The 23,944-nt window shown below is 42.2% G+C and overlaps 2 protein-coding genes across 2 annotated transcripts; one reads left to right on the plus strand and one right to left on the minus strand.

The window, feature by feature from the left end:
• Positions 1 to 3,267: 3,267 nt before the first annotated feature.
• rlbp1b (retinaldehyde binding protein 1b) lies at positions 3,268 to 10,874 on the plus strand. The gene is given in 9 exon segments (XM_048256287.1): positions 3,268 to 3,353; positions 4,477 to 4,520; positions 5,160 to 5,288; positions 5,558 to 5,756; positions 6,182 to 6,360; positions 6,522 to 6,552; positions 6,588 to 6,715; positions 9,436 to 9,546; positions 9,994 to 10,874. Coding segments are annotated over 8 exon segments (918 nt in total). The 5' UTR covers positions 3,268 to 3,353; positions 4,477 to 4,508; the 3' UTR covers positions 10,123 to 10,874.
• A 604-nt stretch (positions 10,875 to 11,478) lies between these two features.
• abhd2b (abhydrolase domain containing 2, acylglycerol lipase b) lies at positions 11,479 to 20,565 on the minus strand. Its single transcript, XM_048257949.1, has 11 exons — positions 20,328 to 20,565; positions 19,900 to 19,971; positions 19,584 to 19,810; positions 19,218 to 19,393; positions 18,348 to 18,515; positions 17,937 to 18,120; positions 17,624 to 17,716; positions 16,746 to 16,847; positions 15,283 to 15,352; positions 14,991 to 15,075; positions 11,479 to 13,272 (listed from the first exon to the last, which is right to left on the minus strand). The coding sequence occupies exons 3-11, from the start codon at positions 19,793 to 19,795 to the stop codon at positions 13,055 to 13,057; spliced, it is 1,308 nt and encodes a 435-aa protein (XP_048113906.1). The 5' UTR covers positions 19,796 to 19,810; positions 19,900 to 19,971; positions 20,328 to 20,565; the 3' UTR covers positions 11,479 to 13,054.
• Between the last annotated feature and the right edge of the window lie 3,379 nt (positions 20,566 to 23,944).

Raw genomic sequence — 23,944 nt, forward strand, 5'->3', positions numbered from 1 at the left:
GTCATTGTGTGAACAGTATTCAAGTATATTTGAAAGTGTAATATAATTTGGAAGAATAATGTTATATTTAAGGTTACCATAAAGTACATTTGATGTCAGTCATGTCTTTAAACTCCAAAGTCAGTGGTTCCCAAGCTTTTCATCACGGTTTGCTCTTTGACTATTGCCCTCCGCACCACCACCACATTACAATCGGCTATTAGCTACTCACCAGATAGCATCGCTACAGGCTATGCTGTAAGACCACCACCACCCTAATGACTAGAAGGCCTAGTTGGTTTGATACATTGCTATAGTCCAACCAGGAAATAGATCGTAGAGATTATTATAAGGCCATTCAGTCACACAACTTTGTTAATTGTACATAACTGGAATGCCTCAGCATCTTCGCTGCTGACTAATTTCTTTTAAACTTCTTACAGTAATGTTTTGTTAGTAAAGCTATTTACCAGTATGTGGTGGGCAGAAAACCAACACACCGAAGACAGAAAACCACCTTTAATGCATCTGACTCCTTACAACAGAAATAACATCATCTGATTGATGTTCAGATGTGTTAAAACAACAATGGTTGAGTTGGTAAAGCTTTTGTCTAAATTCTGCTGGCTCTGCAGTGGTTTGCAGTTTATGGTGTTAGTTGAGATTATGGTGGTTGAAGGTAATTATAAATCATTTAATTATTACACAAGTTAATTGTTCATTTGACCATATCTGATGATTCAACTGAGGCTTCTGGGTTCAATGAATTCATTCGGCTATATGTGCATATACGAGGTTTTTGTATTTATGTTGTGGAGAAAGTCTTTATTAGCCCACCGATATCCTGAAGTGTAGAATCAAGCCCAGCTTTAGCGGAGACAAAAAGGTGCCCTGTGTGCAGTAAGGAAGAAATGCAGTTGTGCAAGAGCCCCTGCACAGCCCCTGCTTGTTACTCTAGGCTACTCTTAAATCGGCCTGTGTAGATTAATGTGGAGTCAGATGGGGAAATAGAAATGATTACGAACGCAATTAGCACTCTAGAACCAAAAGTGTCCTTGACCCAGTACTGTCATTGAAACTTTTGCCAGAATTACACGACTTGATTCTATGCATATCACCAAAGGTTGGCCGATGTACTGTAGGCTACTGTGCAAAAATGTTAGGCACCCATTAGATTAGTTGTTTTAGCAATACTATGATGACCATATACATTTCTCTCATTGTCTTTATTAGACGTCAACCAGAAGATAGAGGGAATATAAAGAACCGAAAACAAATTGCAAAAAAAGTCTTTTGCATCCATTCTATTGGTTGTTTTTACAGTATTTTAATGACTAATCTCGCAAGTGGGAAGCTGAAGCCAGTTCTGGCTCTGACACATTGGTATCAGAAGTGGGGAGGAGATCTCATTGCAAACCTACAGCTGGAAGAGTTCATGGCTCACCTAAAGTGGAAAATATGTGGCCAAAGGTTTCTATTCAAAGAACCTTGATGAGGCAAGCTGACACTACTGCCACCTGGGAGCACAATGAAGAGGGTCACCGGAGATGTGCAGTGCTGTTCAGGTGGCTCCTCCTCTTTGCGCCCTGCCAAAAAGCTCTGGACACCGCAGCGTCAGTTTTATAGTTAGCCACAGTCACGTCAGCAGCTGATCTCGAGACCCCCATCATAGCTGTATCTACCAGCAGCTGATCTCGAGACCCCCACCATAGCTGTATCTACCAGCAGCTTCTGGCAGGTCAGGCATGCCCATCAGTGCCCTGGGAAGAGAACGACAGCTCCATCAAGAGCTTCCCTCTTGGGGGACTGGTCATTATAACGCTGCTAAAACAACAAATCCAATTGTAGCTTGAGAATGATTTTTTTTTTTTTTTGTGTATTTAAATGGCCTGTGTACATATTTCCTGTGTTCTCTGGACATATTCTAATTAAGAAAGTGAGAAATAAACAATATGGTCCTTACAGCCTTGCTGAAACAAAACATGTAAGGTGTCTGAGACGTTTGCACAGTACTGGATATCAAGTGGTACAATCCTTTGGTACATAGCATGGGCAGATGACTCATCACCCTACAGCAGCTGGACCTGACCTCACCCCATGGCTCATTGCAACGGTAGGGCAATGACTGCGTTGCAAACTGTTCTAGCGCTGGATTATTGACCTGTTGTGGTGGATGTCTTGACCAGCAGGGAGGTTCAGCTGTGGAGAGAGCACAGAGCCCAGCATTGTGTTGCCAATCCTCCTGCTTTGGTTGCACAGACCCGTCATTGAGAGGCTAAAGTCTGATTTAAAAGATTAACCCTGGCTCACTACCCATGATTTAAGTAAAAATGTGTGGGTGATGTCAGTATTTCAGAAGTCTTGTGACTTATGTGGGAAAGGGGGAAGAGGTAAACACACCAACCTGGGCTTCTTTGTCCTGCAGAGCTTTCTTTACCACTCAACACTGCCACAGTATATCTCACTTTTGTTCATAATGTCAGTCAAAGCCTCATCTTTAAACACTACAACCTGAGTAAAACCTATTTACTTGACACTCGAATTGAAGAAGAATCGAAGAATGATTTATTTACCGGTACCCACAAAATAATTTATATATAAGTTATAATTTTTTTTTTTTTATCATGCCCTGTAACTCAGAAAAAGATGTTCTTCCAAGTCCCCCATCATTCAAAGCTTTAGAATCTATCCTGATCTAGAATCTGAATATTTCATGTTTTGGTAAACATGAAGAGATGCAATCTGTGCCTAAAATAGTGATGTCTGAGCATTATTTCAGTGTATTGACTAACTCAATTTAACTGTAACCGTACTTCATACTTAACCATATTATATGGTGTTTCCAGACATAGCCCAGCATTGGCACTGATACAGCATTCACCACACAGTTTATGTCTGTATAAACTACCTGAGAGTACATTTTACAATCTAAATGCGTGATTTCACACGTGAAGGGTGAACAGCTGTCTAAACTAACAAATCACGTTGCGGTTCAGGGAGAGTAACAACAGCTACTTTTCTTATTCTAAGTAGTTTTGGAATTCAGTCAAGTTGCTCAGGGTAAGCCACACACACACACACACACATACATACTTATACTTGATACCATCCCTCCCCACACCCTAAAATTAACTGTTGCCTGAATGGAGTTCTGCCACACCTTTTCTCCTCAACCCTGTCTCTGATTGGCCGTAAACTGATGGCTTTCCCTCGCGGTCCCACAGTGTGTTTGCTGATTATCAGAAAAATCAGATCTGCATAATCTCATGTGGCGTCACTAATCCTGCCAGCGGTTACACTACAAATCATTCAATCGCCTGCGTCGCTGTTCACAGGAACAGAGGACCAAGTGCAGCATCCCTGTCTAAACCCAGGTGAGTCGTTGGCCTATTTCTCTTTGGAAGATTTTGTACAGGTATTCGGAGGGGCAGATATATTTTCAATCAGAGAGTTTAAATATAATGGTCTTTTTTTCTATTCATGAGGGTGTGAATTGAATTGAGGTCAATGAATTTTAAATTTAAATTATGGGTGCTTTTAGCACTGTGTCTCTGGCAAAGGGCCTATTATAGGCCTATTTACACTAGACTGCAATTAGATAGTTTGGAATTTCTTTTTCGGTAATCAAAACTTCCTGGCATTATTAGTTGTCTGCTCAAACAAGGTGCTGTGCAAGTAGTACACTAAGTGAAGCTAGAGATCCTTAGGTCAGGGATCATGTTAGTATGGCGCTGAGGTCAGGGATCATGTTAGTATGGCGCTGTGGTCAGGGATCATGTTAGTATGGCGCTGTGGTAAGGTGGGATCATGTTAGTATGGCGCTGTGCTATGTGTGGGATCATGTTAGTATGGCGCTGAGGTCAGGGATCATGTTAGTATGGCGCTGTGGTCAGGGATCATGTTAGTATGGCGCTGTGCTAAGTGTGGGATCATGTTAGTATGGCGCTGTGCTATGTGTGGGATCATGTTAGTATGGCGCTGTGGTCAGGGGATCATGTTAGTATGGCGCTGTGCTAAGTGTGGGATGATGTTAGTATGGCGCTGTGCTAAGTGTGGGATCATGTTAGTATGGCGCTGTGCTATGTGTGGGATGATGCAAGAATGGGGATCAAGTGAAAACTGTGAAGAGAAAACAAATCACAGCAGTCACATGTCTCAGCTGGCCTTTGGGTTAAATCTTAATTTATCATCTGTGGTTGGATAAGTGTTAAATCTTAATTTATCATCTGTGGTTGGATAAGTGTTAAATCTTAATTTATCATCTGTGGTTGGATAAGGCTTTTAAATCCCACTGACCTGTAAGTGTTTAGGTTGTATAGATACAGTATATTTTTCATTGGAGATGCATTGGATTCATCAAGGGAGAAATTGTTCCTTCACAAGGAGCGCTCAAAGCCTCTCCCAGGGGAATAAGTCGAATGAAAGTTGGTCGAGAGCAACAGACACCACGCTGTCCTCATGTGTTTAAAGCATTTCAACTGCCTCCTCCATTCACAGTGAAGTCAACAGTGTTCGGAGGATCTGAAGACATGGCTGTTGTTGTGAGTAAATCCATATCTATATAATCAGTCTAATGCCATTATGCAATGTAGTGGAGCATGATTGAAAATGTATTATGAGTGAGGGTAGAAATGATTGAATTCCAGGTCAATTCAGGTCCAAGTCAATTCCCTTTACTTGTTGACTTGCTTTATTTTTTATTTATATGTTTGCATTCAGTACATGAGTACAGTTAGTAAACGTATTTATGATTTACCTTATGTGGAGAAGGACTGATGTCTGATCCCCCTGTTGTTATGACATAGTAGATCATGTGATGGTCCCCACGCAATATCTGTACATTACCTTCCAACCCCCCCTTTCCCTCACGTGGACCAGGGATCTGAGGATATTCACAGAACACTTGACAGATCTTAAGAGAATGATACTGTTGTTAGCAATAGCCACTAATCTCTGATCTCAGACAAAGGTTTACTAGGCTTTTCTGCATTCATGTGAGTCAGATTATGAAACCCTCACACTGGGTTCTATTGAGTCCCTGAGCTCATGGCCAGGAATAAAGCTGCTAACAGTGAGTCTCGAGCGCTCTTGAGTCGTGAGAGGCTTTCGCTGTGTTATGATTGTGTGCCCCCCAACCTCCCTTCACACACACACACACACACATGTTTTCTCCCATCCAGAGTGGAACGTATCGTGTGGTGTCCGAGGAGGAGCAGGCCCTGCGTGCTAAACTTGAGCACCTGACGGTCAAGGACCATGGACCCGTGTTCGGGCCCTGTGCCAAGCTGCCTGACCACACCATGCAAAAGGTGTGAGAGGATGGTTATCTGTCATCATAGTGATGTTTACGGTGTTTGGTTTGATTTATACCAGTCTTTTCATGATCATAAAGCTTTTTTAAACATCTTACTTTGAACATGATTTATTATCCTCATAATTTATCTCAATAAATTTTTGTGTTTAGATTCTTTTGTTCTTTCTAAGTAGCAATCAAGCCTACACTATGACTTATTATGGCAGATTGCAGTTTTACACAGGTTACACAGGAACAGGTTCACTCTAATGTTGTCCTGTGCAGGCTAAAGATGAGCTGAACGAGACGGATGAGAAGAGGGTGTCTGCAGTAAAGGAGCTGAGGGGCATCATTAAGGACAAGGGGGGGGAGGACCTGGGCAAGGGAGTGCTGGACACCTTTGGGGATAAGCCTGATGGCGTCCTGCTCAGGTTCATCCGTGCCAGGAAATATGAAGTGAACAGAGCCTATGAACTCATGAAGGGTAAGACACCACACACACAAACACACACACACACACACACACACACACCATCCCAATACCCATGCACACAGACACCATCCCAAAGCTCCTGTAGCCCTGGACGTCATGCACACAGACACCAGTGAATATAGTAGGCTAGTCAATCTTAATACACAGACATCATCACTGTTTTATTGTAGATTTGGACATCATGCATATCAAAAACATAGTCATTCTCAGTCCATTTCAGCTGAATTAGAGCCGAAGGTCATCCAATACACATACACATAAACACAGTTCTACATCTAGTTATTGTATTAACAGTGTTTTTATAATACTGGTAGATAGTGATGTTGCTCTGTTTTTATAATACTGGTAGATAGTGACGTTGCTCTGTTTTTATAATACTGGTAGATTGTGATGTTGCTCTGCTTTCGTGCGGGCAGGTTATGTGCGCTTCAGGCGCGACTACCCCGAGCTGTTTGAGAACCTGACCCCTGAGGCGGTGCGGAGCACCATCGAGGCCGGCTACCCCGGCATCCTGTCCAGCAGGGACAAGTACGGACGCATCGTGCTGCTCTTCAACATCGAGAACTGGGACTATGAGGAGATCACCTTCGACGAGGTATGTGTCTGTCACACACTTACTGTATTTCTGACATCATCCATCTTGGATATCCATCCAGAAAACTGGAAATGTGAATCAGTGTGCTTGTGTCATTGTGTATCGTGTGTGTGTGTGTGTGTGTGTGTGTGTGTGTGTGTGTGTGTGTGTGCTCTCTCTAGATCCTGAGGGCCTACTGTGTGATCCTGGTGTGTGTGTGTGTGTGTGTGTGTGTGTGTGCTCTCTAGAAACCCTGGAGAATGAGGAGACCCAGATCAACGGCTTCTGCATCATTGAAAACTTCAAGGGCTTCACCATGCAGCAGGCTTCAGGCATCAAACCTACTGAGCTGAAGAAAATGGTGGACATGCTACAGGTAACATTGTAAATACAATATGAGTGTATAACTAACATGCAGTGTTGTATTCAAGTCACTATGCCTCGAGTCCGAGTCCAGGTTCGAGTCCCCAGTGTTCAAGTCCGAGTCAAGTCCAAGTCATTAAAAAATTCCAAGTCAAGTCCGAAGTCGAGTCCACTACTCATCCGAAGTCAAGTCCGAAGTCGAAGTTACTATTGATCCACGCCGAGTCCGAAATGAGTCCCTATTGATCAAGTCGAGTCCAAGTCCAGCACTAAAGTAAGCATAGCCTACATGTCGTTCCATTTTTTCTCATTGCAGATGAAATCCTTAAAAGCAAAACAGACAATCTTCTGTCTCCATGCAGGGGTGCCATCACTTGTGTGAAAGTAGTATTGCCAAATTTCTTGCCAAACCCAATGTGTTGTATTTATTATATCGGAGAGAAAACCATACCATAGCCATACCATAGCCTATAGGCCTACTCATAATAAATGAGCAAGCCACATCCCAATCACACAGGCCATTAAGTCACATTATGCTGTTACTGACTGCTGACAATTGTACTCTGTAGGCAGTGTTGTAGAAGTTCATACTTCACAAGATGGATGTTGGAGTAGGTCTATTTTGTAAGAGGTAATGTGGATCATAAAAGGGCCTCCCTGGGCATTTTTTTAATTCTGGCTGTTAAAAAGACTACACAATTTTAGCGCAGTTTGGGAGGGACAGAAACAGAGCAGGGCCCGTCTTGGTAGCTTCATTCTGACTCCCGTGACGTGAACACTGGCTACCTGCAACTGCATAATGTTATCACTTCACTGACACTATGGAGACATATTTCACGCCAACAATAGAGATGAAAACTAGCTTTCGGTCAACGGAGATGCAGATCATCTGCCTAATTAATTTCTTTGCGCAACAGGCCACATTCTACGTTCATTTCAGCGAGATGAGTGAAATAAATGTTTTTTAAGCTGCCATCGCCATAGGCTACTATTTGCAGGGATGGATTACTGCACGGGCCTACCGGGCCCAGGCCCAGGGGCCCAAGGGGTCAGGGGGCCCTGAAGCCCAAGCCTTTGCATGGAATCATTGCCTCAATATCAACAAATCAGTATGTAGGCTATGAATCTGATTGAATTTAGTATTGGCCATCCCCAAAATGCACCAGAAAACAGGAAATCACATCAAACAAATTAAAATTTTTCTGGGGGAGGACCCCCAAACCCCCCCCTTCCACATATACGACAATTAATGGGGGGCCCTTAGTACATCTGGAGCCCAGGGGCCTGAAAGTTCATAATCCGCCCATGACTATTTGCTACGATATTCATCTGTTAGAAATAGAACAAGTTGCTGTTTCCTTTTTTTTCGTGCAGTGGATTAGGCTATCAAATCGCTCGTTTGAACAGTAACAGTAATCCACTTCATTCGTGGTTTTAAATATAGTTGTTTCTGGCCTACCCACGAGTGGTTCAGTTTGTCAGTTTCACTTGCGCAGACACGTAGGCCTACATTGACACGCTACATGGACACTCTACTAGGCAATTTAATGTTATGCCTATATATGTTATGACACAAAAATTAAGAAGTATGCTATATCTTGATTGGGAAAACTTTTACTTTATTTTCTTTCGATCCGATAATAGCCTGCTGCAAATGAACAGACAGAAGCACGGCAGGGCACGCCCCAAATAACAAATGAATGAATGGAACCTCTTCTAGCGTCAGTCAGGAAAAACACTGTTCACCAAGTCACCATGATCAGCTATCCAGCAGCTGTGTGTGATGTTTAGCCTAGGTTGAGTGTAATCGTAGGTAATGTCATGTCATTTATGAGAACTAATATTGCCTGGCAATACTACATTGACATGGCGACGGCCATGTCTCCAGGCATTTTGGTGTTAAAGTTAACGTTAGTTTGCTTTGCATGTGAACATGACGTGACTTGCGATGTATGACATGAAGCAGTAGCCTAACATTCCCTTGCACTAAAATTAGCATTAGGCTTACACATAATTTAGATATTAAAATCATATAGCAAATTATAGCCTAATGACATACTACAATTATAGCCTTATGATATATTACCAAAAAAGTCGAGTCATTCAGTGCTCAAGTACAAGTCAAGTCACGAGTCTCTAAATTTAGCTAATGACTTGGACTCGAGTTCGAGTCTCGGACTCGAGTACTACAACACTGCTAACATGTGAGTGGAATGCATTTGTTTCAGCCCAATTATTTTGTTATTTTTTTAAAGGAACACCAGGCAACATTTTCGTGTTAATTACTCATCGTCGTAAGTTGGTATATGGTTAAATGACTCGTTACAGGGCGAATGAAGACTCTCTCGCCCGCCCCTACTGCCTGTAGGAAGAATATCCCGCTTGCAAGTTCAGTGTATCCTACCCGCAAACCGAAGCAGGCAGGCTAACAAAACGCTAGAGATTGTTGCAAACGTGTGTATAATGGCAGAGCCGGTGAAGAAGCAGCGAAAACCCTTGACGGAAGATGCAAAGAAAAGGAAAAGAGCTTCAGACCGAGCAAGGGCTCGCACACGTATCGACATGTACAGACGATAGAGGAACTTTGTAGAGAAAAAGCACTCAGGCTTGCCTGGTGTCCCTTTAAGTGCACTTAATCTGTATAAGCATAATTGTCTGTCTTTATTCCATAAACTGTTCCCATTCTTAGCAAGACTGTGTTGTGGGGATGTGAAATGTGCTGTTGTTTGGCAGGACTCCTTCCCAGCCCGTTTTAAGGCCGTGCACTTCATCCACCAGCCCTGGTACTTCACCACCACGTACAACGTGGTCAAGCCCCTGATGAAGGGCAAGCTGCTGGAGCGAGTAAGTCTGACCGTCCAATGAGAACAGTGCAACACATGCATACTGGCCGTCCAATGAGAACAGGGCAACACATGTATACTGTCCGTCCAATGAGAAGTGCAACACATGCATAAACATCTGACCATCTGCACAACCACAGGAATGATTAACAAACTGCTCCCTCCCCCTTACAGTACCAGTTGATATGTATCCAACAGTTACGGTTGACTGACCATGTGACCACCTAAACCACTTAGCAATGAAACAGCTTGATGAGGGAAAAACATGCAGAACCACCCAGCTGGAAAGACAGCGCAATTTAATGATGAATCTAGGTGTGATGAAAGGAGATTATGGACTATTCTACCAGATTAAGAAGGGGCTGTGCTATTAATTTTCTAAAAAGCATATGGGCCCGTGTGCAAAATGTGAACCCTACCTGACGGCTATCCCCTTTGTCTCCTGCAGGTGTTTGTCCACGGAGATGAGCTAGAAAACTATTACAAGGAATTTGACGCTGATATTCTGCCTTCTGAGTTTGACGGTAAAGGTAACAAGTATGACGGCAAGGCAATAGCAGCAAAGCTGTTCGACTGAACATGACCAATGGGACCACACACACACACACACACCCCAGGGGAGAAATGTAATAATGTTATTCCTTTCAACAAAATTGTAGGTTAATGTGAACAGTGTAAAATACATCCATGCCTGAGAGAAAGCTTTGACCAACTAACACACGAATGGAAGCCGCACGAGAGAAAGCTTTGACCAACTAACACACGAATGGAAGCCACACGAGAGAAAGCTTTGACCAACCAACACACTCCTTCTATTCAGCGGAAGCCACTTAGGGCCTTAAACATCCACTGTTGTTATTCACTAGCTGGTCAACTGCTGAGATACAGAGCTCAAAGCACATCTGGAACCTGACTGCCATTGGGTCTAGTGGGTTTGCTGTGGACCATTTTTATTAATAAACCAATAATAATCATTTGATTATCCATAACTTATTAATAATACAATAATAATAATTTGATTATCCTTAACTTTACAAAGGACTGAGGAATACGCCTTTCCCAATGACGCTCCTGTTTGCTAAGTGGTTTTCTCGTTCTAAAACAGTCTCAGTCATGCCCCTGATGTGAATTGCACCCCAATAGTACAGTCAAGGTTCCAAAACCTTTTGTCCAGACAGTGATGTCCTGGAGACCATGTGTCTATTATTTTGTTTTGTTTTTATTTGACTCCAATGGAAAATGTGTGTACATAGAGAGCTGAACCCTCTATAGATCCCCAACATGTCAGTAGCCTCAGCACAAGTGTGTACAATAAACTGTATATAAAGATGACTGCCTACTTCATTGTCTAAAAAGCTAAATAGAAGTGAATGGACTTGGTGCAAAAGCAGAACATAGATTAAAATTGATTTGTGGTGTACCTATAGCAAAACTGGAGTAAATGTCATCATATCATTTAGATTTAAATTGAATTTTGGATGTAAAGAAGCACCAACTATACCACATATAAACATGTTTCTAAAATGAAATATATTTGTTGTAAACTGATGTAAAAGGGACAAAAAGGTTTATACAAGAAAATAATTTATTGAAGAACACAGTTTTATCTTCCAATCTTGGCATAATACATACACACCACTTTCTTCATAATTTCTTAGCTATGGGGGTTAACATCATCAAGACAAGATAAAACATGACTTTATGCAAAAACATGAGATAAGGCTCAATAATGGCAATTATACCAAGAATAAATACCTTTTCTGTAATGCATTCTAGTTGGTCACTGACACTGAATACCCACTGGAACAATACACCAATGACATAATGCACAATCTAAAATTTCCTTCTTTTGATTCTGTTGTTGCCAAGCTACTGGTCCATTTATTTCCTGGCAAGTTGTTTTGTAACACAATGCTCAAAGGATTCTCCCAACACATAAGACACAAACCGAAGTCAGATAAACCAAGGTCCTTCCAATATATTTATCCCCAAACAGCCAAAAGACAGGTAATGGTCCATGTTCTACTGAAGACCATAATATGCTCCCTGTTGGGTATTGAGTTTCAACACAAAAGCCAGCTGAAGGTCATGACACCAATGCACTTGTGTGCTGGTTGTTCCTCATAGACTTCCCTCGGTTTTCCAATGTTGCTCACTAGGCTTCTCCCTTTACAAATAAAATGACACTGGCTCCCATTAAGAGCACTTACATACACACCAGGAAATCCCAACACGCAGGAACCTAAAGTGAATCAGTGAAATCAACAATCAAATGAAAATATTGAAATATCAATCTAAAACTGACTCCCTAAAATATGTTTTTTTTTGTCTGAGCATATGCACAGATGAAGTGCCCACTCTCACATACAGTACTAGAAACTACTCTGGAGAATAAAATCTGCCACATCATTTTACTGATGTGCATCGCACCTGCATGAACTCAGTGGACAAATACCCATGCTCAAATACCCATGCTCAAATCTGAATGGTAGAGAGGGACACAGCTATGTCCTGCACAATGGCAAGAAAAAAACCCACCCATTTTGGGTTACTCTTCCTACATTAGTAAGTGTAACATTCACTTTAAAAATGTCAAAGTAGAATCATAAGGTACATGCTCCTCACTGTCCATTAGTGCAATCAACTTAGTGAACTGGGATTAAATTCTAGAGCCAAGACTAAGAGCATTTGGTCTGACTGCAGTGAACCACCAGGTGGAGCCTCTGTCTCACAGAACAGCCAGTTGAGGCCTGGTGCACAGGACAGCAGGACAGCCGGTTGAGGCCTGGTGCACAGGACAGGAGGCGATAAGGCAACTTTAGGGTTCACAGGAGGACAAGTCACGCACGAGTGTAAAAGACAGGCATCTCTACTAACGCCATACAGTTTGGACTAAAGTTTCAGTTGTTTGGAGTACTAAAGGCAGGTGTAGCTGAAGTATGGTGATGTTCTTTAAAATTCAATAGTGGACGAACCATTTAAATCAAGGTTTAGTGACTTATGTTACTACTGTGAAGTGTAACATAGTTTTCTTGTAAGACAGGACACAAAAGGTCTCACATTGAAACAAAAACCAAAATGAAAAAAAAATGTGTCTACAAGCATTCTTACCAAAGGCTATTCGATAGGAAATAAAACAGCTGAAGAGAAAAAAAGCAGTTTTTCAAATAATGTAAGAATGTAAATGACAAACACTTTGTAGCAAGTCTGTCCCCTCTCTGGGTGTCTACAGGATCCTTGGTTGATAAAAACATGAACAGCTTGTGGGTCTCTCCATTCATGAGTGCTCTGCGTAGCGACCACACTGGCACAGGCCAAGCAATGTCATTCCTCCAGGTATCCCACCGGCCCCGTGGACATGGAGACCAAGCTGAAAGTAAACTGCTGTGTGAGGGGACGACCTCCTTTGTAGTGACTCAGCGGAGAGCAGCACTGTGTTGTTTAAGGTGGATGGGCTGTCGGTAAAAGGACAACAGAAGTGTGTGTGTGGTGCAGGAGGGGTTTGGGAGCTAGGCCTCGCCTTTGCCCTCTGTGTCCTGGTGCGTGGCCGCTGGGCAGCTCGCCTGGCAGGCAGGCCGTTTCCTCTCCCACTGGCAGATGGCGTTGGCGTAGCTCATGATCACCTTGTCCATCCAGGTGAGGGGCTGGGGGAAGAGGGCCGCCCCCTCGAAGAAGCCCAGGTGACCCCCGTGGAGCGTCAGGGCAAAGATCACGTTGGACTTCTTTTCTGTGGGGAGCACAGTGAGAGGAAGAATTCAGTGAACAACCACGCTCACATCGGACAATAGTCATAATCAATTAACCAGTCAGAAGGCAAAACAGATTACTATTATCGCTCAAAGGCTTTCAATAAGCTGCCTCTTACCAAGTCAGATCCGATGGATGCATTTGAAACTGCATGCCCTGAGCTACTCTTAGTGTGGACTGCTTCCTTCATTCAAACATTGTTTATTAAACTGCATTTAGGAGCCAGTCAAATGAAACCCAGCACATGAATACAAAACTCAGCAGCAGGATCGAGGAACACGGCTTGATTTCAGGTCACAGCCTTCGCCCTTTCTCTTTCGGACACCCTAAACCTCCCGAACCTCTCGGCCTCTTGTCCCTCTCATCTCCGAGGCCTGGCCGATCAGTAGCCAGCAAATCGAGAGGCCAGCTGACCCGGACACGCGACACTGCGGTGAGTCTGTCAGCAACGCAGGACGCTGTCCGTCCGTGCAGCCCCGGCGGCTACTCTAAGTCAGGATTCCGGAATGACCGCCCTAGCCTCGCTAGCCAAACCATGCCCAGGCTTACACAGCTCTCTGCCATCATCATCATCATCATCATCATCACGGCAGGTTCTGCCTGGCTTGGGAAAGTAGGTTAGTAGGGAAGCAGCGTCTGGCTGATGGCTAATTCCCAGCCCCAGATGGAGTCTCTACCCACGCTGTGCTGCCAGAGCAGAGCTGAACTGGGGGGGGGGGGTGCGGTCTCTCTGAGCGGAGTCCTTCCTCCTGACCCAGCCACGCCCCCTCCCTGCAGCAGACAGGGCAGATGGCCCTCCCTCGCGCCACGCCATCGTAAACACAAACAACAAACAGCCACCGCCACGGAACTGCTCTGTTACTACTCCGCTTCCACATCCCACCTGTGTGCGACCAGGACAGACCTCCGAGTGGGACCAGAGAGAGATGGCCGAAAGGTGGAGGCGGAATGCTAGAACAGGCTGACCCATCCAAGACCATGGCTGAGCAGGAAGCAGAGCCAAGACCTCCTATAAATAGATCCCCCAGGGGAGGGATCGCATGGCCCTGAAAAATTCAGCACGGAGAGAGGAGAGACGGAGAGAGAGAGAGAGAGAGAGAGAGAGAGAGAGAGAGAGAGAGAGAGGAGCTTAGGGCCATTAACACAACGAGGGCATGCGTGTGACGGTGCATGCTAGAGACAGATGCCTGAATGAGATGTGGCCACACAACGGTGTCAATATGCTCAGCCGTTAAAGCTCCTCCACTCGAAATGAATTAGCGCTAATGCAGCACAGGCGCTGCTGCTCTCACAAGCCAGCTGGATGAACTGGAGCCCAGCAGAAGACACACACACACACACACACACACACACACCTGACCATCACATAGAACATTTTTCTTAACAAGTATTAACAAATCTGACTGTAGATGTGAAAGTAAGTAGCAGAAATCAACAAGGAAATGATCAAGTTGGAACTGAGCCAATGAGACCTGCAACTGTCACATCATTGCGGAACATCCATAGTAGTTTATATATGGTTATGGTTATGGATTTGGCAGACTTTAGTCCAAAGCTTAAATATATATATATATATATATATATATATATATATATATATATATATATATATATATATATATATATATATATATATATATATATATATATAATATGGATAACATGAGAAATCAAGGACTCAATAAAGGCAGAACATACCTGCAAGTGCACGTGGTATCGTTAATAGAGACTGATGGACAAGCGGATCGTCTGATGAGTTGACCAGGAGGAGTGGGACATTGACCTGTTACAAAATGTCAGCATGATGATTATATTTGTCACTGATTCATGCATATTTTTATGCTAAATACAACTTAGCTTTAATATTCCCTGCAATGCTGAAACGTGCATTATGCACTGGAAGTGAGAATGCGTACATTATGGACATAGTGCACTGGACGGGAGAATACGTACATTATGGATATAGTGCACTGGACGGGAGAATACGTACATTATGGATATAGTGCACACAGCTCTCCTTCTCATAGTAGTCTTTTAAGGAGTCGTGTCCATGGAACTTCCTGGAAAATGGAAACACAGAGGATGATGTCACAATAAGCTTTTCAGATAGATGTTGTCAGACCCCTCACATAGCAGCTGCCTAAAGGAAAATCTCTTGTGTCTCACAAGAAATAAACAAGCTCTTATTGAGATCTTACCCGTCTGCCCCCCCCAGAAGAACTAAGGAGCAATAACAATAGATTGAGAAGAAAAACAGACTTTTGAGATCTTCAGTTGAACTTGGGCTGATACCAGAGGAGGGCTATTTCTCATCTGCGACCTTAAGATCAACATTAAGATATCAACATACCCTTTTTAAGATATCAACATACCCTTTTAAGATATCAACGTACCTTTTAAGATATCAACATACCTTTTAAGATATCAACGTACCTTTTAAGATATCAACATACCCTTTAAGATATCAACATACCTTTTAAGATAAACATACCTTTTAAGATATCAACATACTTTTTAAGATATCAACATACCCTTTTTAAGATATCAACATACCTTTTAAGATATCAACATACCCTTTTTAAGATATCAACATACCTTTTAAGATATCAACATACCCTTTAAGATATCAACATACCCTTTTTTCCTTCTCCATCTATTCTTAATGCTCTTTAAGGGGGTTTGGGACAAACAGGTACAGCTCAATTCGAATGTTGCTTTCGTAAGGGTTCGTGTGGGTTCCTATGGGTTCGTGTGGGTTCGTGTGGGTTCCTATGGGTTCCTATGGGTTTGTGTGGGTTCCTATGGGTTCCCTATGGGTGGGTCTACATTCAGTCTGGTCTGGTTCTGGGTCCAGACCAGAGCCAGTGGCTGCCATGGCAATGCCACGGAGTTCCTACGGCCTTCAAATAGGTCATATTGGATATTTGAGTGTCATTACATAATAGCTTTGCATGTCAACAGCACAAATCAAATGTAGATGTCAATAATTCATATTGAAAGACCTTTCCTAGAAGTCAGTTGACGTTATTGTAAAAATGCCCCGTACAGCACCATGGTGCAAATCGAGATACTCATATAGTCTCATATATTTCTTTCACATTGTTTCTAAATTGAACAGTTAAATATTTTCCTCAATATAATTTATCAATTGATTAGGGCTTTCAATTAAAACTTATCATATATGCCTGAATCAGACATGGTTTTTTGAATAGTGAATAGTGAATAGTGAACAGTGAATATACTCATTACCAAATAGGTTAGTGATAGGCCCCTATGCTGTAAAGGCCACAGTAGTTAGTTGTTTAGAATTCTCATTCAGTTCTTTTTACCTTCAATTCTGCGCATCCCTGACTACTAATGGTTTTACAAAACATCCTTCGGACAATCTTACAAGGCTAGATTCATTTCTACAGCAGTCAGTGCACACAGACTATGAGCAGTGCTAGGCTGTACCTCATGATGTTGTCGTCTATCTGCATGAGGGAGGTGGCTGTATAGAGGTGGCTCAGGTCTGCATCCTTCATTTTGCTTGAATTCATTCCAAAGAGGCTTCCCCTGAAAATGTGAAATCACATCAAGATGAAGCTAGATAATCTAAGCTTCCAGTTTTCAGTGATCTTTTATAAATGGCATGATAATTACACTACAACGACTATGTAGTTGCAATAGCTAGCTCTTTAAAATAAAGCAAAAATGTGAAAATTGTGAGCTCTACATCTCATCTGTAACAAAAAGGATTCTAAAAGGGGATACTGTATACAGTTACTAGAGCACATGTAGTAGTCAGCAAAATGGCGTTTTTAAACGGAAGTTTGTGAGGAGCGTTGCCATGCCTACAGCCTTATTCCTATCAGGTCACTTATTCCCAGCCTACCTGTCCATGCTGCTGCAACTGGTTTGCGCTCTCGCTTTCCACCCACCACCTCCCCTCTCGCCTCCCATCTTCTCAGGTAAGGAATAGCATAGGGGTGCACACGGATCCTGCTCGACTCCTGCCTTAGGTAAGGAATAGCATAGGGGTGCACACGGATCCTGCGCGACTCCATGACTCCTTGGCTAGTGATGTCGCCAAACACGCTTTTCGCTTGCTTGTCTTTTTCTTTTGCAAAATTTGGAACGTTAACTCATGAACAGCCTTTTTACATTGCAATGTAGAGCATGTAGCCAGAAGGCAAGGCCATCCCAAGTCAGATGCTACTGTGTGTGCTAAGCATGTAGCCACAAGGCTAGGCCATCCCAAGTCAGATGCTACTGTGTGTGCTAAGCATGTAGCCACAAGGCTAGGCCATCCCAAGTCAGATGCTACTGTGTGTGCTGAGGCCTTTCTGCACCTGTGTGATAAGATGATCTTTTTCATGTTGTCTGCCATGAGGAAGTTGTAGAGCCTCCTGCACTGGTCCCACTGTAGGAAGGTATCCTGGGCCCTGCACAGAGCACACAAGTGCATTCAGCAGGACTGCGACGGTACACGCCACAGAGCACACAAGTGCATTCAGCAGGACTGCGACGGTACACGCCACAGAGCACACAAGTGCATTCAGCAGGACTGCGACGGTACACGCCACAGAGCACACAAGTGCATTCAGCAGGACTGCGACGGTACACGCCACATTCATGTCAAACCAGATGTTAGCACTTGCTCACCTTAGGGCACTATAGCCCTGGCAGACACTGACACAGCACAGCACCCTCTCCTGATTGGTCCGGTTCTCTCCAAGAAACTTGCAGACAATGTTCCCTCCCAGGCTGAAGCCGACCACAATGAACTGCGTCTGGGGGAAAGCCTTCTTCATGTAGCCCAGCATTGCAGCAAACTCCCATGTGCAGCCTGTGAAGCGCATTTCAAAAGTAATGTGACGGACTTCTATATTACTTCTATACTTTATTTTCAGTTTGTTAGGTGACATCTCATCTTCCAAATGCCTTGAAACATTTAATTTAATTTATTTGAATGACCAAATTTGAGTTAGCACTGAATGACCAACTAATCTTTTCATCATGTGTGTAATTGTAAAATGTCCAGGTTCGGTGAGATCCCTGAAGTGTGTCCCTTACCATATGTAAACATGCGGGGTGAGGTAAGCTCAATGTTTGGCAGCGCTCCCAGGTGATTCAGGACGGCACATCTGTATCCTTGGCTCTGGGAGTAACCGACAAAGGTGCGGATGTAGTGCTTCTCGCTGTGGTTGCCAATCCCTGGGCATATCACCATGGTAATGTCGTCTGTACACAAAGTTGATTTCACAATGAAGCTGGAATTTTAGAGTTTTTTGGAATTTTTTTATTGAATAAATCATGTAATTGTCATGTAATTTCTGGAATATCATGGAATTTTGGAAAGTCTATTCCAGACACGGAAAGTCAGGGAATTTTATTTTTGGAATATCAGGAAATTTTGTTGTAGCAGTGTAAAATGTACTTGCCAAAATACATTAATACAAATATATTTCCAAGCAGAATTGGTGTATATCTGGTTATTAGCTTTACTGCTTGTTTGAGTAGCCCAACTTTGTTTATTCAATGGCCATTTATTCATTTTCTGCTCTAAAAAAGTAAAAAAATCTTGAATGTCATGCAGCTGCTCTGAAATCATAGGTAAGTATATTGTACTATTCATTATAACAAGTAATAGAAATTCAGGTTTATTGTCAAGGAAAGTCAGGGAAACTTAGACCGGGAAACCAGGAAATCCGGGAAACCGGAAAATGGCACCACATAGTCTCAATGGACACATGGAATGAACAACATAAACAACACCAAGACAAACATCTGTATTGATAATGCTTGAAAGCAATCCACTAAAATACATTTAGACTGAAATTGACTTATTAATAGTTGTTGTAGTTTAATATCCAAATAAATATGGACACAGTCTTACTAAAAGCAATTCATACAAAAAGGCTGACAATGCCACTAGGCACTTACCCCCTGTAATATGGTCAGATAAAGGCTCAAAGAGATCAAAGGTGGCTGTCGCTCCATCTTGCATGGGAAGGTATTTCCGAAGCCCATTCGGATGTGGGGAGCCAACGCGTCCCATCTTTCCATAAAGAGCCGTTTGGAAATGTCCACTTTTACCCCATAGTAATGGTGGAATATAGCTGTAAAACACATACAATACGGCAATTTAAATTAGCCATGACAGACAGACTCCAATGCACTGCAGGGTTCACAGTTGCTGCTTGAGGTTTCTCTCATGCAGAAAAATGTATCTGTCTAAAATCGTCTTAGTTTTGTCTTAGTTAAGTATCACTTGTGTGGAAGTCTTTCAGCATCTGTCAGCAGACTCACTCTTTGGTAAGGATGGGGCAGGACTTTAGGATGTAGAGGTTGAGAGGTGTGTCTTGGAAGGTGATATCAGGTGGTGCGGTGGGACTTTTCAGATTCAAGTACCGCACAATGACATACAACACTGTTGCCACAGCTGCCAACTTCATGCCATCAAACATGGCTGGCATCTCGGGTGCCATGGTGTAAGAATCTCCTTCGTTGTGTGAACTCATAATGCCAGATGATCCCTGGGAAATGCGAATGGAGATTATAACATTTTATGTGTCTACTCCGTGATAAGTGATATAAAGGGAATCGAAGGAATAAGATGTCCCACCTGACGCCTCTTATATTGCCAATGAAAGTCTTGGTCACTGCCTCCAGGCGGCCTCAATAGCCTACCAAGTCACTAATGGAATCATTAAGCACAGTTACAGTTGGCAAGCTTGTTTGACGTCATAGCACAGTTTACCATTGTCAATGCACTAAACACACCGCTGTCTCGCTATCCGGCAAAATATTCTTTGGACGCCGCTATTTATGGATTTCCGGCTTCCATTGAACACATGTAAACAAAACGTCAATTATGTGCTCAAACTAACGCCGCTGACTTATAAAACAGGCTAGGTGATTTAATATCTGTAAACGTATCACTGTAAATGGTTTAGTAATGGACTACAGTTGAGTATGCTAACTGGTTTTAACCGCTAAAATCTGACATTTTGGCATCAACGCAACAGCATCATCATCATCAGTGGCACCTACATTGTGCAGTAAATGAAACTTGCGTGCGTCGTATCCACATATCATGTCATACCACAAGACGCAGTCGAAAATATCCTCGCGAATTACATCCATGTCAATAAAACGGTTTTCAGTTTATCAGTCACATAGCATCCACTCCGTAGCCTAACTCACCACGCACAAAACAAACACTGACGACTGAGCTCTTCCATTTGAGGACAGCTCATTTGCATATGGCTCTAGCATTGGGCGAGAGCCACTTTTGCGTCACGCGAGACACATAAACACAGCAGCTGGTTGTGGGTGCCTTAGTTAGGGCTAGTCCACACGTACGAAACCGAACTTTTTTTCCTCCGTCTTCCCTGAAACCGCCTTAGTGGGTGCCTTAGTGTTGCAGGGTCTAGAAGACAGACGCTGTCGGACATAACAGGCCTACCCTCGGTTGAAACAGCGCATCACAGGCTGCTGTCCTACATAGCTCTAGCGTACATGGATGGCCATACACGTGTGTCGCAGGCTAAATGTCAGGCAATTTCATGTTATCTTGTCTTAACTTATGCACCCATAGGCTTAGTGCATAAGCTAGGACAATTACCCTCCTTGTCAGCAATGGGCTTAGATGACATGAATGATTCAAGACTTGTCAACCATTTAAAAAAAAAAAATCGGAAGCATTATGTACGTGTGTTTCTAATTATATTTGAAATCATAGCAGACATTACCCAACAGAAATAATGCATGCTGACCCTGAAATCAAATTATTTCCAACACAAATACTGTAAATAAGATTTTATGACAATATGGTAGGCCTATTTCCGGTTGTTGTGGGAAAGTCATAACATTCTAGGGGATGGTTGAGTGCTGTTGATGGCTATTGCAAGAAGATGTTGGTCTGGGACAATGTAATTCATTGTAATGTATTGACATATGTAAGTCACTTAGGATACAGTGTCTGCTAAATAAATACATGTAAATGTGCACATTGGTGCTAAATAAATACATGTAAATGTACACATTGGTGCCTACAAGGTTATCAGGGTTATCTTCTCAACCCAGTATCTGGAATCCCATTCCACCCCCTTCCTCTATCCAACCTGGAACAGTACTCAACCCTTTTACTTAACTCAACCCTTTAGTGGTCTGGTCCTTTGAGAGAGGGGGGGTGTCATCCCCCACCCCCACCGTCTGGATAGCCAATAGCATCCCACAGGCCCCTGATTACACAAAGAAATTAACATACAGAACCACAATAGTCCATTAGCTACTTAAACAGTTATCTCCATAAAATAGGCTATTAAATTGTGGTCCAGCACACATTCTATTAGGATTTACACAGATTGTAGTTATTGTACATTTGTGTATCCACTGAAAATGGTTGATATTAATGCCATTTTACACAGTAAACATAGTTTATAGTAGACAACAGAGAATTGGGACCAATACAGTGCCCATTAAAACTAATTTACTGTGAATTATAACCACTAAAACAATTTATTTTATTTTTGCATGGAAATATTTTCATCTTTTCTTATTCCAATATTGACCATTGGGAGGAGCTATTCACCTAAAAACAGTGCTGCAATAACATCAAGTTCCCTTTAAAAAACAGTTCTGCACTAACATCAAGTTCCCTTTAAAACAGTTCTGCACTAACATCAAGTTCCCTTTAAAAAACAGTTCTGCACTAACATCAAGTTTCCTTTAAAAAACAGTTCTGCACTAACATCAAGTTCCCTTTAAAAAACAGTTCTGCACTAACATCAAGTTCCATTTTTCTCCACTTATCCACCTTTCATTCTGCTATCTCAGGTTGTCAACTTGTCAAATAAATAAATAAATGAACAGTCTATGTTGACTTGGAACTCTTTATTATAAAGCTATTTGTATAGGCCTATAGACTAAGATAGGTCATTCATATATTTTTTAATGACTAAAACAGTGATATTTTTGCATTATCCAAATCACTGGACATCAAATAAATCTGTAATGAATTCCAGCTAAATATTTATCACAGATTTATTATAAAGGTTTGTAGTAGAAAGTAGAAAGTAGGCCTATCAGCATGCACAAAAACAGTGATATCGAGAACTAAGGACAAGTGTTTGGTCCTAATAACCTATTTGATGTAGAGCGATCTAATCATATATGAATGGCGGCCGCAGTCCGTGATCTCACCGTTCTACTAATGTGCATTACAGGATGAACGCCGAAACGCTCTGCAGAGAGGAAAACTATGACTCACTTCAATCTCAATCAATTTATCCAAGACAAAGTATGCAAAGAAAATGAAGGGCACTTGGAGACAAGCCCTCTTAAAAGCACTTAGCCTGCAAGGCAGAACACTGATGTATTCGTCTGAAGCGCCACATTCACTGTCACTCTATAGCCTATTCTCTAATCAACACAGAGGGTCTTAAATTAATGAATGGGTTGAGCACAAGCAATAGCTATTGATTGTTTCTTTAGTAAGGAGTGTTGACATATCTGGCAGTTTTTGGTTTAATTAAACTCAGATGGTTGTTCATGAGATAGAAATAACAAATATGGTTAATTAGATTTGGGCAGGGGATTGGTCACGGTTTAAGCTCATGATCACTCCTACAGATGTTTCTTATTAGAGTACATCAAAGTGATGTGTGTGAGAAAACACACCCATGCATCTGATCAGCTGTGCTGCAATAATAAATAAATCAATACATTATGTTATGGTTGATCAGTGCTCGACATCTGCCTTCAAGGACCAGTCTTCTGCTTTGAAACAAACAAAAGCATCAAAGGAAGAGGGATTCTTAAGCAACACCCACACACTGAATCAACATATAAACTTGGTCTGAGATCAAAGATGGATCCTGAGTCCACCCACCATCATGATCTCAATCAGCATCGGCCCTCAGCAGTAGCCTACACCATATTTCGAAAAAGATCCATTATGTTATAGCTATATATAATGCCTATACCCACCTCTCTATGCTATAGCTATCACTATCACTGGTGCCTAATGCCTACCCACCTCTCTCTGCTATAGCTATCACTGCATATTACTAGTGTCTAATGCCTATACCCACCTCTCTCTAAATAAAGACACATACACACAGAGGTATGAGAGAAAGAGTGACAGAACAAGATATAAATGTGTGAATGATGTATTTTTAAGAGATGCATGATAGGTATTGATACGACATCGGTATTGCCAGATAACAGCTTAAGTATTGTATTTTTAACAGGCAGATCTGAAACTTTCCAAAACGCCTTTTCCTGGTAGATAAATCATCAGGATATAGGCCTAGCCTATCATTGGCACAACCTATCTGAGTTTAAAAGCATCATACAATCTCTTTTCAAATAGGATGAGATCTAGGCCTGCATGTTTATTTGAAAATGTCATATCAAATTGCAAAACTTACATCTACTTCATCCTGCTCCATTCCTCAATTTCCATGAGTGATTGTCCATTTCTGAGTTAAGTAAAAGTCCAAGTTTACATACAAGTCTACACAAGTCTAAAGATGTAGGCCTATTGGTATCGGCATGGGCATTTTGCCAAAATAAGTTTGAAAATATCGATATATCGAATAGCAGCAGAAATTCGTATCGTGCATCCCTGGTATATTTGTATTATTTGCATTGGTTGAATTAAT

The sequence above is a fragment of the Alosa alosa genome, chromosome 11, assembly GCF_017589495.1.
Source record: "Alosa alosa isolate M-15738 ecotype Scorff River chromosome 11, AALO_Geno_1.1, whole genome shotgun sequence".
In the NCBI taxonomy this organism is placed as follows: Eukaryota; Metazoa; Chordata; class Actinopteri; order Clupeiformes; family Clupeidae; genus Alosa; species Alosa alosa.